This window comes from Orcinus orca, chromosome 16 (genome assembly GCF_937001465.1).
Source record: "Orcinus orca chromosome 16, mOrcOrc1.1, whole genome shotgun sequence".
Classification (NCBI taxonomy): Eukaryota; Metazoa; Chordata; class Mammalia; order Artiodactyla; family Delphinidae; genus Orcinus; species Orcinus orca.
The window spans coordinates 23,958,250-23,971,270 of record NC_064574.1 but is presented as its reverse complement, the minus strand read 5'-3'; the positions used below and the strand labels follow the sequence as shown (position 1 = coordinate 23,971,270).

At 41.1% G+C, this 13,021-nt stretch overlaps 1 protein-coding gene across 7 annotated transcripts in view; it reads left to right on the top strand.

The window, feature by feature from the left end:
- The window catches only part of CNBD2 (cyclic nucleotide binding domain containing 2), a 70,131-nt gene that overhangs the window by 34,612 nt on the left and 22,498 nt on the right, over positions 1–13,021 (top strand). For all 7 annotated transcript variants that reach the window (XM_033433636.2, XM_049699073.1, XM_049699072.1 and 4 more), the window contains 2 exons: positions 5,061–5,175; positions 11,238–11,415. In XM_033433636.2, coding sequence (XP_033289527.1) covers positions 5,061–5,175; positions 11,238–11,415 — 293 coding nt within the window. The remainder of the gene's footprint in view (positions 1–5,060; positions 5,176–11,237; positions 11,416–13,021) is intronic.

The following is a 13,021-nucleotide window of genomic DNA, read 5'->3' as shown; positions in this document are numbered from 1 at the left end:
TGATAGACATAGTGTTAAAGCTAAAAGAGGTTTTAATTTAATGAATATACTTTATAAGAGGGTGAGAAATAGTTTACCAGTAGAGTACAAGTCAGACTTAATAATATTAAATTTATAGATTGGGATGCAAATTCATTTGTCAAATTATGGTTGAATTGTGACTATAGACTAGCCACTGATATGAGTTCAGCCAAAGTCAATAAAAGCATTCTGTGAGAATCGATTGGCTATACGGAATTTCCAATAAGAGTGTGGTATATTTTATTATTATTTATAAATTGTGTGTAACACACCCTTCATAACAGTAAAATGTATAGACATGCATACATTTTACCCAAGAGCCGGTTGTTTCAGCATCACCAGGGATGTGTTTGTGTTGTGATTTTTGGGTTCAGTCCCAGAGAACAGTCAAGTCTAGCTAATGTAAGCAGGAAGGGATTTACTGCAGGATGTTAAATGGCTAACAGACTTACTGGTGAGGGGAGACCTGAAGAAACAGGCTCGACTGAAAATGACTCCCAAACGACTCCAAATCAAGAGTTCAGAACTGGACTGTCACTGGTGCTGCTGCTTCTGCCAAGTTCAGGAAGCCACCGTCTCCACTAGCAAAGTGGATGTCCCACAGTTCCAAAACCAAGCCTTGCCCAGGTGTACTGGATTGGTGGAACCCAAATCACATCCAGAGCCTTAGTTTCAAGGTACCTTGCGAAATGTAGTGTTTGGTTTCCAGCCTCTACACACTAACACTAAAAGGGGATTGGATGCACAGGATCTGACCCAGAGGAGGGCGAGGATGAGGATGAGACCCTTGCCAGTGGAGGGGGGAAGAGTTTGATAAGTTTGGAGAATCCTGATGGTCATGTGAGGAGAGGTGGGAGAAAGCCTAGAAGAGAAACTGGTGGTGGAGAGCCCTGAAGGCCAACCTGAATAATTGGCCATTCTTTCTCCCCCTGATATCTGCTTCCTCTTTCCTAAAATATTGGGGTGATTGCCTCCAAAGCCAAGAATGCCATGTGTCTGCAAATTTAACTCTAAGCTCTTTTGATACTGTATAACCAGAAAAGATGGAGGAGATGAGCAGTAAGGGATATAAATTCAAGACTTTCTTTACTCAGTATGATGGTTACATCCTGACCAGCAGAATGTTCTTAATCTGGTTTAGCCTTCATTTCTTTATCTGTAAAATGGGACTGTGTGCTTACTTCATGAAGTCTGTGAGGATGAGATTAGCTCAGCACATGCTCACTCACCTCAGTCACCCTCTAACCCAGTGGTTCTCAAAGTGTTGTTGCTGGACCAGCAGCGACACCTGGGAACTCATTAGAAATGCAAATTCTCGGGCCCACCCAAGAGCTATTAAACCCAAAACTCTGGGAGAAGGGGCTCAGTAATCTGTGTTCTGACAACACTGACATCTGCTTCTGGGTGGTTCTGATGTGCACTAAAGGTGGAGGACCCCTGATCTAAGGGAAGAATTTTCAAATTTTGGTAAGCATGGCAGAGTCCTGCCTCACCCCAGAAATTCTGCTTCATTAACTCTGGAAATCTGCATCTGAATAAGCGCCACAGGTGATTTCTAATGCTTGAACTTATTCTGAGAAAAATAATACAGATGTCACAAAGTGACAGCAGGTAGAGAGCCTCTTGCCTAGCAGATGAGTTGGTTTATCCCTTGTAGTGTTTTGCTAAAACCTGATTTAATTGTTAATGCGAAGATTCTATATAAAAGTTCTGATTTCTGGCTTCTTTTGAATATTCAGAAGATCAGGCTATGTTCTGGTGTGGCTCCTCTGGCTGGAGTTGAAGTGCACCTGCCACCTCTAAAGGGACTGTTCTTTTTTTCTCATTTTAATTTCCCACCTGACCAGCTGCTTAAATGTTCATCTGCTAAAAACAGTTGTCCCGACTCCTGTAGTTTACTGATATTGCCACTAGAGGGAGAAATCAGCATCGGGTGGCTGTGCGTCGTTGGGGTCGTGGCAAAGTTGGAGAACATGATTTCTGCTAGCATTGCAAACATAATTAATGCCCATAATCAACTCATTTTGAACAGTTTATCACTTGGGACCACATGGTGAAATTGTTTTTTCCACAGATACAGATGCGATTAAAGACACATGAGAGTCTTTCCAGAGAGAACTGCTCATGTGTGTTTCTCCAGTACCTGCAGTTCCTGGTGGATAAATGTTTGTTGAATGAATGTTGAAAAAAGCTCCCAGCACAATGCCTGGAATATAATAAGGGCTTATTAAATGTTTGATCTCTTCTTCTCCTTCCTGTTCAGCAGTAATCTATCTTGAACCTTAACCCTTTATAACGTGTCTTTTAGAATTCCTACTTAAAAAGATTAAGATTTTATAAAGTATGAAATGCATAAGAAAAATGACGTATCTTTCTTGCCTCTCAGATTAGAAAATATTAAAAGGGTTGTGAAAATCCAGTTGTCAATGTACTACAAAGATGTATTACAACAGGTTCTGTTATGCACTGTTGGACAGAGTGTAAACTTATCTAACATTTCCAGGGGCTTTCCTGGTGGCTCAGTGGTTAAGAATCTGCCTGCCAATGCAGGGGACACCGGTTCGAGCCCTGGTCCAGGAAGATCCCACATGCCACGGAGCAACTAAGCCCGTGCACCACAACTACTGAGCCCACGTGCCGCAACTACTGAAGCCCGCGTGCCTAGAGCCCACGCTCTGCAACAAGAGAAGCCACCGCAATGAGAAGCCCGCGCACCACAGCAAAGAGTATCCCCTGCTCACCGCAACTAGAGAAAGCCCACATGTAGCAATGAAGACCCAATGCACCAAAAAATAAATAAATAAAATAAGTAAATTTATTTAAAAAGAAAACAACTTATCTAACATTTCTGGAGGGCTGTTTGGAAATACGTATCAAAATTTAAAACATGCATAATACCTTTAGGAATGAATCCCAAGGAGACAGTCAAGCATAGGTATTGTATTAGGATAAACTGGATTAAGCCACAATTATTTTTAAAATCCTCAGATCTCAGTGGATTGACAAAGTATATTCCTTCCTCCCACTACCTGATCATAGCAGGTCAGCAGGAAGCCTTACTCCTCATGTCACATGGAGACATGGGCCCTTCTTGACCCATGATTCAATGATCAGTAGAACAGGAGAAGGTAATATTGAGAGTCAAGTGATGGCTTTTATTTATTTATTTATTTAGGCCTAGCTGAGCGACTTGCAGGATCTTAGTTCCCCAACCAGGGATCGAACCCGGGGCCCCCGCAGTGAAAGCATGAAGTCCTAACCACTGGACCACCAGGGAATTCCCTGGCTTTTAAAGTTTCTACCCAGGATTATCACAAGTCACTTTGCTAAGGAAATTGGCCAAAGTGGTAAGAAGGCCATGCCTAATTCAAAGGGTAGAAAAGTATAATCCTGCCATGTGCCTGGAAGGAGAACTCAAGTACTTGCCTCAATGACCACTATGGGCATTAAGATGTAAGTACAAGGTTATCAGTTAAAAGTTGCTGTCCACTGCAGGTCACAGTATTAATAGTCTAGAATTAAGCAATCTAGTGCTAGAACAGCTGTCCTAGGAAGTCATCAAGAACCCAGACCCCTTCTAGCTTCTCCCTTCATCGTCCACAGTTTATGGCTTTCATCCTAATGGTGACAGTATGGCTGTTCCACCTCCAGCCATCACATCTGAGTTTCAGGCAGAAGGTAGTGGGAAGGATAACCATAGCTTTCCTTGGAGATTTATCCATCAGTCTTCCACTTATATCTCATTAGCCAGAATTGAGTCACTGCCAGCCCCACTGTCGGAGAGTTTGGGAAGGTGGTGAGTTTTTTTAAACTGGAGATTTTGTTGTCCTGAACGAAATCAGAGTTATATATAATACTGGCAAATTAGAAACAACTAAATATTAATCTTCAAAAATGTTTTCCTGAGGTGTAACATATATGCAATAAGGACCTCAAATCTAAACTTTTACAGCTTGATGAATTTTTACATATGTATACCCCTGTGTAAGCATCACCCAAATCAAGATAGAGAACATTTTCAGTACCTCAGAGGCTCCCTTATGTCCTTTCCCAGACAAAATGCCCCCACACAGGTAACCACTCTTCTGACTTCTGTCACCACAGATTACTTTTGCCTATTCTTTAACTTTGTGTAAATGGAATCGTATCGTATGTGCTCCTTGTGTCTGACTTCTTTTGCTCAACTGAATATTTATTTATTTTTAATTTTATGTAAATTATGGCATACATAGAATAATATGCAATCATTAAAAACAATAGCTTAGAACCATATTGCTTGGCATAAAAAGATGTCCTTGATATATTATTGAGCTTTTAAAAAGGTTACAAGAGTCTGTTTTACATAAAAGGACTTATTTATGAAAAATTGTATCTATACATCTTATATGCTTAGAGAGAAGAGTTTGAAATAATATTCACCAAAGTGTTACCCTTGTTATTTCTGGGTGTTAGGATTAACATAGTTTTAACTTTCTCTATGCTCTTCTTTGTTTGATTTGAATATTTTTTAAACTTTTAGTTTTGGAATGATTTTAAATTTACAGAAAATTTGCAAGAACAGTACAAAGAATTCCTGTATAACCCTAACCTGGCTTCAACAATTATTAACATTTTGCCACATTTGCTTCTATATATATGTATATTTTTTTCCTGCCTGAATCATTTGAGAGTTAAGTATCATTCATTATATTCATTTACCCCTATATACTTAAGTGATTATTTTCTAAGATCAGAAATTAACCACAGAATAATTTTTGAAATCTAGGAATTTAACATTGATATAATATATAATCTATAGTCCATAGTCAATTTCACCAATTGTCCCAATAACATCCTCAATGGTGATTTTTTTTTTTTTTAGTTCTCAGGCCTCTTTAGCTATTTGAATTTTTTATGATGAGTAGATAACATTTTCATTTTTAAAAAGGGCCTGAAACCACTTGCATTAAGCAAGTAAAACAAAAGAGAGCTTATCTTCAAAGCCTAGCCTACCTGGAGCTGGGGTTGACCCTTCTGCTCGTGTCTCTTGACGTGTCCAGGGCAGCTGTGAAGTACTGCAGTTGATAGACCTTGCGACCTCGCCCTTCTACCACAAGTGGGTCTGGCAGCACCTGCAGCTGATAGACGACAGACCTCCAAACACCCACCTCAAGGGTAAGCCGACATCCACATCCGGCAGCCCGCAGCACGGTAGGGGGTGCCTGATCCTGTGGGTTCTCAGTGCCTGGTCCACAAAATCTTAGAAATCTAGAGCTGGAAAGGCCTGGCAGGATAGACATCCTTCTTCTACCAGCTGTGGAAACCTGGTCCACGCGGCCGTCCGAGGTGAGGCTCCTGCCCACCCTTGCAGCCAATTTCAGCCTTTCCCTTTTGCTTCAGGTTCTCACAGGGAGAGGGGTGGAAAAAAGAGAGCTTGGAGCTAGACAGAGCCAGGTTTGAATACCACTGATTAGCAGGGTGATTTTGGTGAGTACTCAAGCCTCTGGGCCTGGTGCCCTGGGGTCTGTCGCTGGTGTCGTGGTTAAGAGCATAGGCCCAGGGCCAAGCTATGATTGAATTCAGGGTCCTTCTCTTACTAGCTGTGTGGATACTGGGCAAGTGATTCCACGTCCCTGCACACCGATGCCCTCAGAGTCTGTAAAATACGACTCATGGTCCCTGCCTCATAGGCTTGTTATAAAATTAAGCAAATGAATATATAATGCTCTTAGAACACTACCTAGATGCATTAGTATATAGTAGATGTTCACTCTCATCATCACACAGGTTACTAGGAGCGCTGAATCAGATCATGTGTGCACAGGGCCTGGGAGGTGCTCAGTAAATTTCAGCTCTCTTCTCATGTCAATTCTTTTTTTCTCTCTTTTCCATTGCTAATCCACCAGAGAAAAAGCCTCATCCCACACATTTCCGCCCCCCCCATTTTTTTTTTTTAACTGTGGCAAAATACACATAATGTAAAATTTACTATCTTAACCATTTTTAAGCACACAGTTCAGTTGTATTAAATATATTCTTTTTCTTACCTGCCTTCTTTTGGACTATTTTGTATGATGCCATTTCATTTTCTCTGTTGGCCTATTAGCTCTAACTCTTTGTCTGTTTATTTTAGTGGTTGCTTTATAGTTTGTTGAACATACCTTTAACTTATCACAGGCTACCTTCACGTGATATTATGCCACTTCACATACAGGATCAGAACCTTACGACAATATACTTCCATTTCTCCCTTCTCAGATTTTGGGCTATTGTCAAATATTCTACCTTCACATATGTTAAAAACCTTACAATACACAGTTGTCACTTTTGCTTTAAACAATTATCTTTTAAATATATTTAAGTAATAAGAACAAAAGTATTTTATATTTACCTATGTGGTACCATTCCTGATGTTCTTCATGCCTTTGTATAGGTCCAGATTTCCATTGTACAATTTCCTTCTGCCCAAAGTATTTCCTTTAACATTTCTTTCAGCTTTTCTATGTCTAAAAATGATTTTGTCTTAATTTTTAAAAGAAGTTTTTTGTTGGGTATAGAATTCAAGGTTAACAGGGTTTTTTGTTTGTTTGTTTGTTTTTGCTCAGTATTTTAAAGATTTGCATTAAAGTCTGTCTTCTGGCTTGCATTGTTTTCAATAAGAAGTCTGCCAACCTTCTTATCTTTGTATAACCTCTTTGCATAACTTTGTATATCCTTTGTACGTAATAATGCCTTTTTGCTATGGCTGTTCTCTTTTCTTCCAGTTTTATTGAAATATAATTGACATACAGCACTGTGTAAGTTTAAGGTATACAGCATAATGATTTGACTTAAATACATCATGAAATGATTACCACAATAAGTTTAGTGAACATCCATCATTTCACATAGATACAAAAGAAAAAAATTTTTTTTTTCTTGTGATAACTCTTAGGATTTACTCTCTTAATAGCTTTCGTATATAACATACAGCAGGGTTAATTATATTAATCATGTTGTACATTACATCTCTATTACTTAGTGTTTATCTTATAAGTAGATGTTTGTACCTTTTTTAAAATTTTTATTTATTTATTTTTGGCTGCGTTGGGTCTTTATTGCTGCCCGTGGGCTTCCTCTAGTTGCGGCAAGCGGGGGCTACTCTTCGGTGCGGTGTGTGGGCTTCTCATTGCGGTGGCTTCTCTTGTTGCAGAGAATGGGCTCTAGGCATGCAGGCTTCAGTAGTTGTGGCATGTGGGCTCAGTAGTTATGGCTCACAGGATCTAGAGCACAGGGTCAGTAGCTGTGGTGCACGGGCTTAGTTGCTCTGCGGCATGTGGGATCTTCCCGGACCAGAGCTTGAACCTGTGTCCCCTGCATTGGCAGGCGGATTCTTAACCACTGTGCCACCAGGGAAGCCCCAGATGTTTGTACCTTTTGACCACCTTCATCCAATTCCCCCTCTGCCCTACCCGCTGCCTCTGGTAACCACAAATCTGATCTCTTTTTCTATGAGCTTGTTTATTTTTGAAGGGTAATTGACCCACGGCACTATGTTAGTTCCTGGTGCACAACATAGTGATTCGATATTTCTGTACATGGTAGAGTGATCACCACTGCCTTGCCCTGGTTGGTTTAAAATTTTTCTCTTTATCAGTGGTTTTAAGGAATTTGGTCACACTGTGTCTTCACAAAATTTTTGTCATGTTTCTGTGCTTGGGGTTCATTTAGTTTTTTGGATCTTTGGGTTTATATTTTTCATCAGATTTGGAATGTTTTGACCATTAAAAAAATTTTTTTTCTATCTTTCCTTCTTTCGCCTCCACTTTGAGGACTCCAATCACATGTATATTGGACTGCTTGAAGTTGTTTCACTGATGCTCTATTAATTTTTCGTTGTTGTCTTTTTTCTCTCATTTTTGATCATTTTTATTGCTGTGTCTTCAAGTTCAGTAGTCTTTCTTCTGCATTGTCTAATCTGCTATTAATCCCATCCATGTATTTTTCATTTCAGACCTTGCAGTTTTCATATCTAAAAGTTTGATTTGGGTCTTTTTTTTTTTCTTAAATAATTTCCATGTCTCTGCTTAATATACACACAATTTCCTCTTTGGAATACAATTATAATAACTATTTTAATGTCGTTGCATACTAATTCTGTTATCTGTGTCATTTCTGGGTCAGTTTCAGTTTATTGTTTTTTTCTCTTTATATGGTTCATATTTTCCTACTTCTTTGCATGGTTGGTAAGTTTTCACAGAATGCTAGAAACTGTGAATTTTGGGTGCTATGTATTTAAAAATTCCTGTAAATATTTTTGAGATTTGTTCTGGGATGCAGGTAAGTTACTTGGAAATATTTTGATCTTTTAAAGACTAGCAGTTAGGCTTTGGTAGGTAAGATCAGAGCAGTGTTTAATCTAGAGCTAGTTTTGCCCCATTCATGAGACAAAGCCATTCTGAATATTCCACAGGTGCCCATGACTTGTGAGCCTTTCTATTCTAGCTGTTGAGAACAGGAACTATTTCTGGTCCTGTGTGAACTCTGATTATTTATCCCTCTAAACATTTTGGGTGGTTCTTTCCCCAGCCTTGGGTAGCATTTTTTATCTATTACTGCATAACAAATTATCCCAAAACTTAGTGACTTGAAACAATATTTATTATCTCTCAGTTTCTGTGGGCCAGAAATCTGAGTATGGCTTAGCCAGCTGCCTCTGGCTCAAGTTCTGTCGTGAGGTTGCAGCTGTCTGCCAGGGTTGTGGTCTCATCTGAAGGCTCACTTGAGAGGGACCCACTTCCAAGTTCACTTACGTGGCTATTTGCAAACCTTGGTCCCTCACCTTGTGGGGGTCTCTACAGGGCTGTTTTATGACACTGCAGCTTGCTTCCCCAGGAGTGAGAGAGAGCAACACAGAGTATACCCAAGGCAGAAGCCTTTTAAACCTAGCCTCAAAAGTGATATCCCATCACTTCTGCTATATTCTATTTATTAGAATCAAATCCAGCCCACACTTAACGGGAGGATAGTACACAAATGTGTGGCCATCAGGAGGTGGGAATCACTGAGGGCCATCTTAGTGGCTGCCTAACCACTGGTGGTTTCCTAACATCATTCATGTATTGCTCAGTACTCAGCTGAGACCAAAGGGGACCCTCGGAAGATCTTCAGAGTTCTCTCTTTGTGCAACTCTCTCCTCTCTGGGACTCTGCTCTGTGAACTCCAGCTGCCTTGTCTTCCCTGGACTGACTTCTGTCTCATTAATTCAGAGAGATTGCTGGGCTCCTCCTGGGTTTCCCTTTCCTGCACCATTGCCCAGAAGGTCTCCAGGTGGTCGGCTGGGGCAATAGTAGGGCTCAGCCCATTTGTTTTCTATCTTGCAGGGATAATGGTTCTTCATGGCGTGATGCCCAGTGTCATGAAAGCCACGTTTTTCATGTATTTAGCCCAGTATTTTATTAGTTTCAGGTGGGAGAGTAGTCCCTGTTACTCTGGCTGGAAGCAGAAGTCTAGATCTATGGTTCTTAATAGCTGAGTTTTATTCTCTTTTATGGATATACCACAATTACACCAATTACCTTTTACAGATATTTTGGGTTATTTCCAATTTTTCGCTATTACCTTACTGTGATGAATTTCCTGGTGTGTTTATCTTTGCATACTTGTGCACAAAAACATATTGGATAAATTCTTAGAATTACTGGATCAAGTATTTGGTCCAGTGTGTACTGGCTATGCACATTTAAAATATTGATAAGTATTGCTAAAATGCCTTCTGAATAGGTTGTACTTAGGGCTTTTTTATATATGCTTTGTTTTTCTAGGCCTACTCCTTTTGTGGTTCGAGTTTATTTCTATTAACATTAATTTTAATACTAACACTGGAGAGGTTTTTTTTTTTTTTTTTGGTTGTGCTGCACATCTTGTGGGATCTCCATTCCCTGACCAGGGGTTGTACCCAGGCCACGGCAGTGAGAGCCCAGGATCCTAACCACTAGACCACCAGGGAACTCCCAGAAGATGTTTTTTAAATCAATATCATTAAGGTTTCATTTTCATACAATAAAAGACACACATTTAAAGTGTGTAGTTCAATGAATTTTAACAAATTTACATCTGTTGTAACCACCACAATCGAGTTACAGAACATTTCCGTCACCTCCAGAAGTTCCCTTGTGCCCCTTCCCAGTCAATCCCTATCCTTCACCCCTGGCCCTGGGCAACCACCGATCTGCTTTCCATCACTATAGGTTACATTTGTCTTTCCTAGGGTTTCATGTAAATGGAGTCCTATAGTATGTACTCTTTTGTATCTGGTTCCTTTCACTCAGCATAGTGTTTCTGAGTGGTATTCTCTTGGAGATCTTTTTATTTTTTAAAAAATATTATTTTATTTATTTTTGGGGGGGGTTGCGTTGGGTCTTCATTGCTGTGCGCAGGCTTTCTCTAGTTGCAGTGAGCGGGGGCTACTCATTGCGGTGGCTTCTCTTGTTGCGGAGCACAGGCTCTAGGTGCATGGGCTTCAGTAGTTGTGGCACATGGGCTTCAGTAGTTGTGGCTCACGGGCTCTAGAGCACAGGCTCAGTAGTTGTGGCTCACGGGCTTAGTTGCTCCGCGGCATGTGGGATCTTCCCGGACCAGGGTTTGAACCCGTGTCCCCTGCATTGGCAGGCGGATTCTTAACCACTGCGCCACCAGGGAAGCCCCATGTTGGAGATCTTTTTATTAATGCTCACAGAGGACCTATTATGTTCCAGGCACTGTGTTAGGCATAGCACATACTTTATCTGTAATGCTTACAATAGTCCTAGGAGGATTCCAAGAGATTGAGGCTTGTCCAAGGTTCTATGGCTGGTCACCCATTTATTTTTTATTGCTCCTCCTGCCCCCAGTCCCGGTTTGAAAGCCCAGATAAATGTGATCTGTTAATGGAAAGACATGAGCTTTGAATCAGAAACACCTGAGTTCAAATACAAGCTTCAGCCCTTTCCTGGGTGTTAAACTCTGCTTCTCATTTTCTCTCTTAAATAAGGCTAATGGCATTTGTCTAGATGTAATGGATGTAAAGGCTCTCGCTCAGGACCTGGCACAGAGGGACAATAGTGGAAGCCACAGTGTTTTTCTTTCCCGTTTTTCTTAATTCCCCCGTACATCAGACTAGCCACACAGGAGATTATGATATACCTCCAGACACCTCCAGCACAGCCCTCATGTATGCAAAGACCCATTAATGGGTTTTCCTGTGCTTTCTCTAACAGATCTGTCTCCTGTGGAGAGATTTAAGGAATTCCAGATCAAGTCATATCCTGTACAGGATTTTAGTTCTCTGAAACTTCTGCATCTCCGGAAAGCCCAGGAGCAACAGGGATCCAGCTTCAATAGGAAGATTAAAACCTCAGCAAATACTCTCCCAAAGACCTTGGGCCCAAAGATCAAGTAAGCTTTGCCCTTGACAGATAGAAGGGTCCAGATTCTGGTTGAAAAGGGGGATATAACTTACAGGGCAGAATGTCAGGGATGCTGGGGAGGGGGCGGAGGTAGCAATCACAGCTTGACCCCAAAGGTTGGGATGTGTGCAGAAGGCAGCCTCCAGAGGTCCTAGGTTTGATATGGGGACTGCCTTCCCTGCCTCCAGCTCACAGGGCCCCTTTAGGTGGTGGCTGCTTCCTTTCTCAGGGAACCCATCTGAAGAAGAAGGGGCAGGACACAGTTTTTGGTGATGACATTCTGTTTGTATATCACTGGGCCTTTTTGACCCTGAGCTTCTTTTTTTTTTTAAACATCTTTATTGGAGTATAATTGCTTTACAGTGGTGTGTTGGTTTCTGCTGTATAACAAAGTGAATCAGCTATACATACACATACATACCCATATCTCCTTGACTCTGAGCTTCTTAAGAAAAGTCTGCTCATTTAAGGGAGGCAGTAGATAAGTGCTTTGGAGTCAGTCCAATCTGGGTTCAAATCCTGGCTTGGCCACTTACTTTAGCTCTGTGTCCCTGTGCAAGGGACTTGACCTCTTTAAGCCTCAGTTTCCTGGTCTGTAGCTAACAGCATCTAAGTCTCAGTTTGTTGTAAACCAGCAGTTAAATGAGATAATGATAATTATAGCTAACACTTATGGAAATGACTCTGTGCCTGGTACTGGATTATCTAATTTAATTCTCCCAACAACCCTACAAGGTAAGTACTGCTATTATCACTCACATCTTTCAGGTGAGAAAACCAAGGTACAGGGAGAGATTAAGTTACTTATTCAAGGTCACACAGATAGAAAGTGGCAGAGTCAGGATTCAAACCTGAGCAGCTTGTTAGTGCTCAGTCTTGCTATCTGGTATGATCGTCATGACAGAAACAAGGTGGATGCACAGTGAAGGCTGTGCTTTTTGCCTTTCCTGGAGAGGAAGGGACATTCAGTGGGCACTGGCCTAGAGGCAGCTCAGTGCCCGCCCCTTCATTACATATGAAGTAAAAATATCATACTAATAATGGCATCAGTGTCACAGTCTCCTTGGTGCCCCAGGGAATCCTTTGCCTGTTAACATTTCCAGCCTGCTTACCTCCATAATGAGCACCCTGTGGTTGCTTTGTTGTTTTTACCTCTGATGGATACTCTTTCCAAAGGATCCAGTGTTTGAAATCCCAATCCTAGTTCTTCTGAAGGTAGAGATGGAACAGACTTAGTTTCTCTGCTGTAAATAGTGAGGAAAAAGAGGACAGGCTGTCCCCACATTAAAAAATAGACATATGCTGGGCATGTCCTGGGAGGCAAGAATGGAAGCCTACCTTGTGTATATGTTGGGTGAGTTCAGCTATGCTCTCAGCTAATGAATAATCTTTTCCCTGCCTCTAATCCAGATAGCATACTTTGTCTCTTCCTTCTACCTAGCCTGAGACCAAAGAAAGCACAACAGGATTGCCTGTGTAAAACTCACTCCAACGTGAACAAAGTACCGAGTCTACAGATCACTCAGGGAAACCCGTTTTTGTGAACAAACAAATGAAGCCATCTCTTCTCTGCCTGCCTCTCAAGAAGAGCCCCA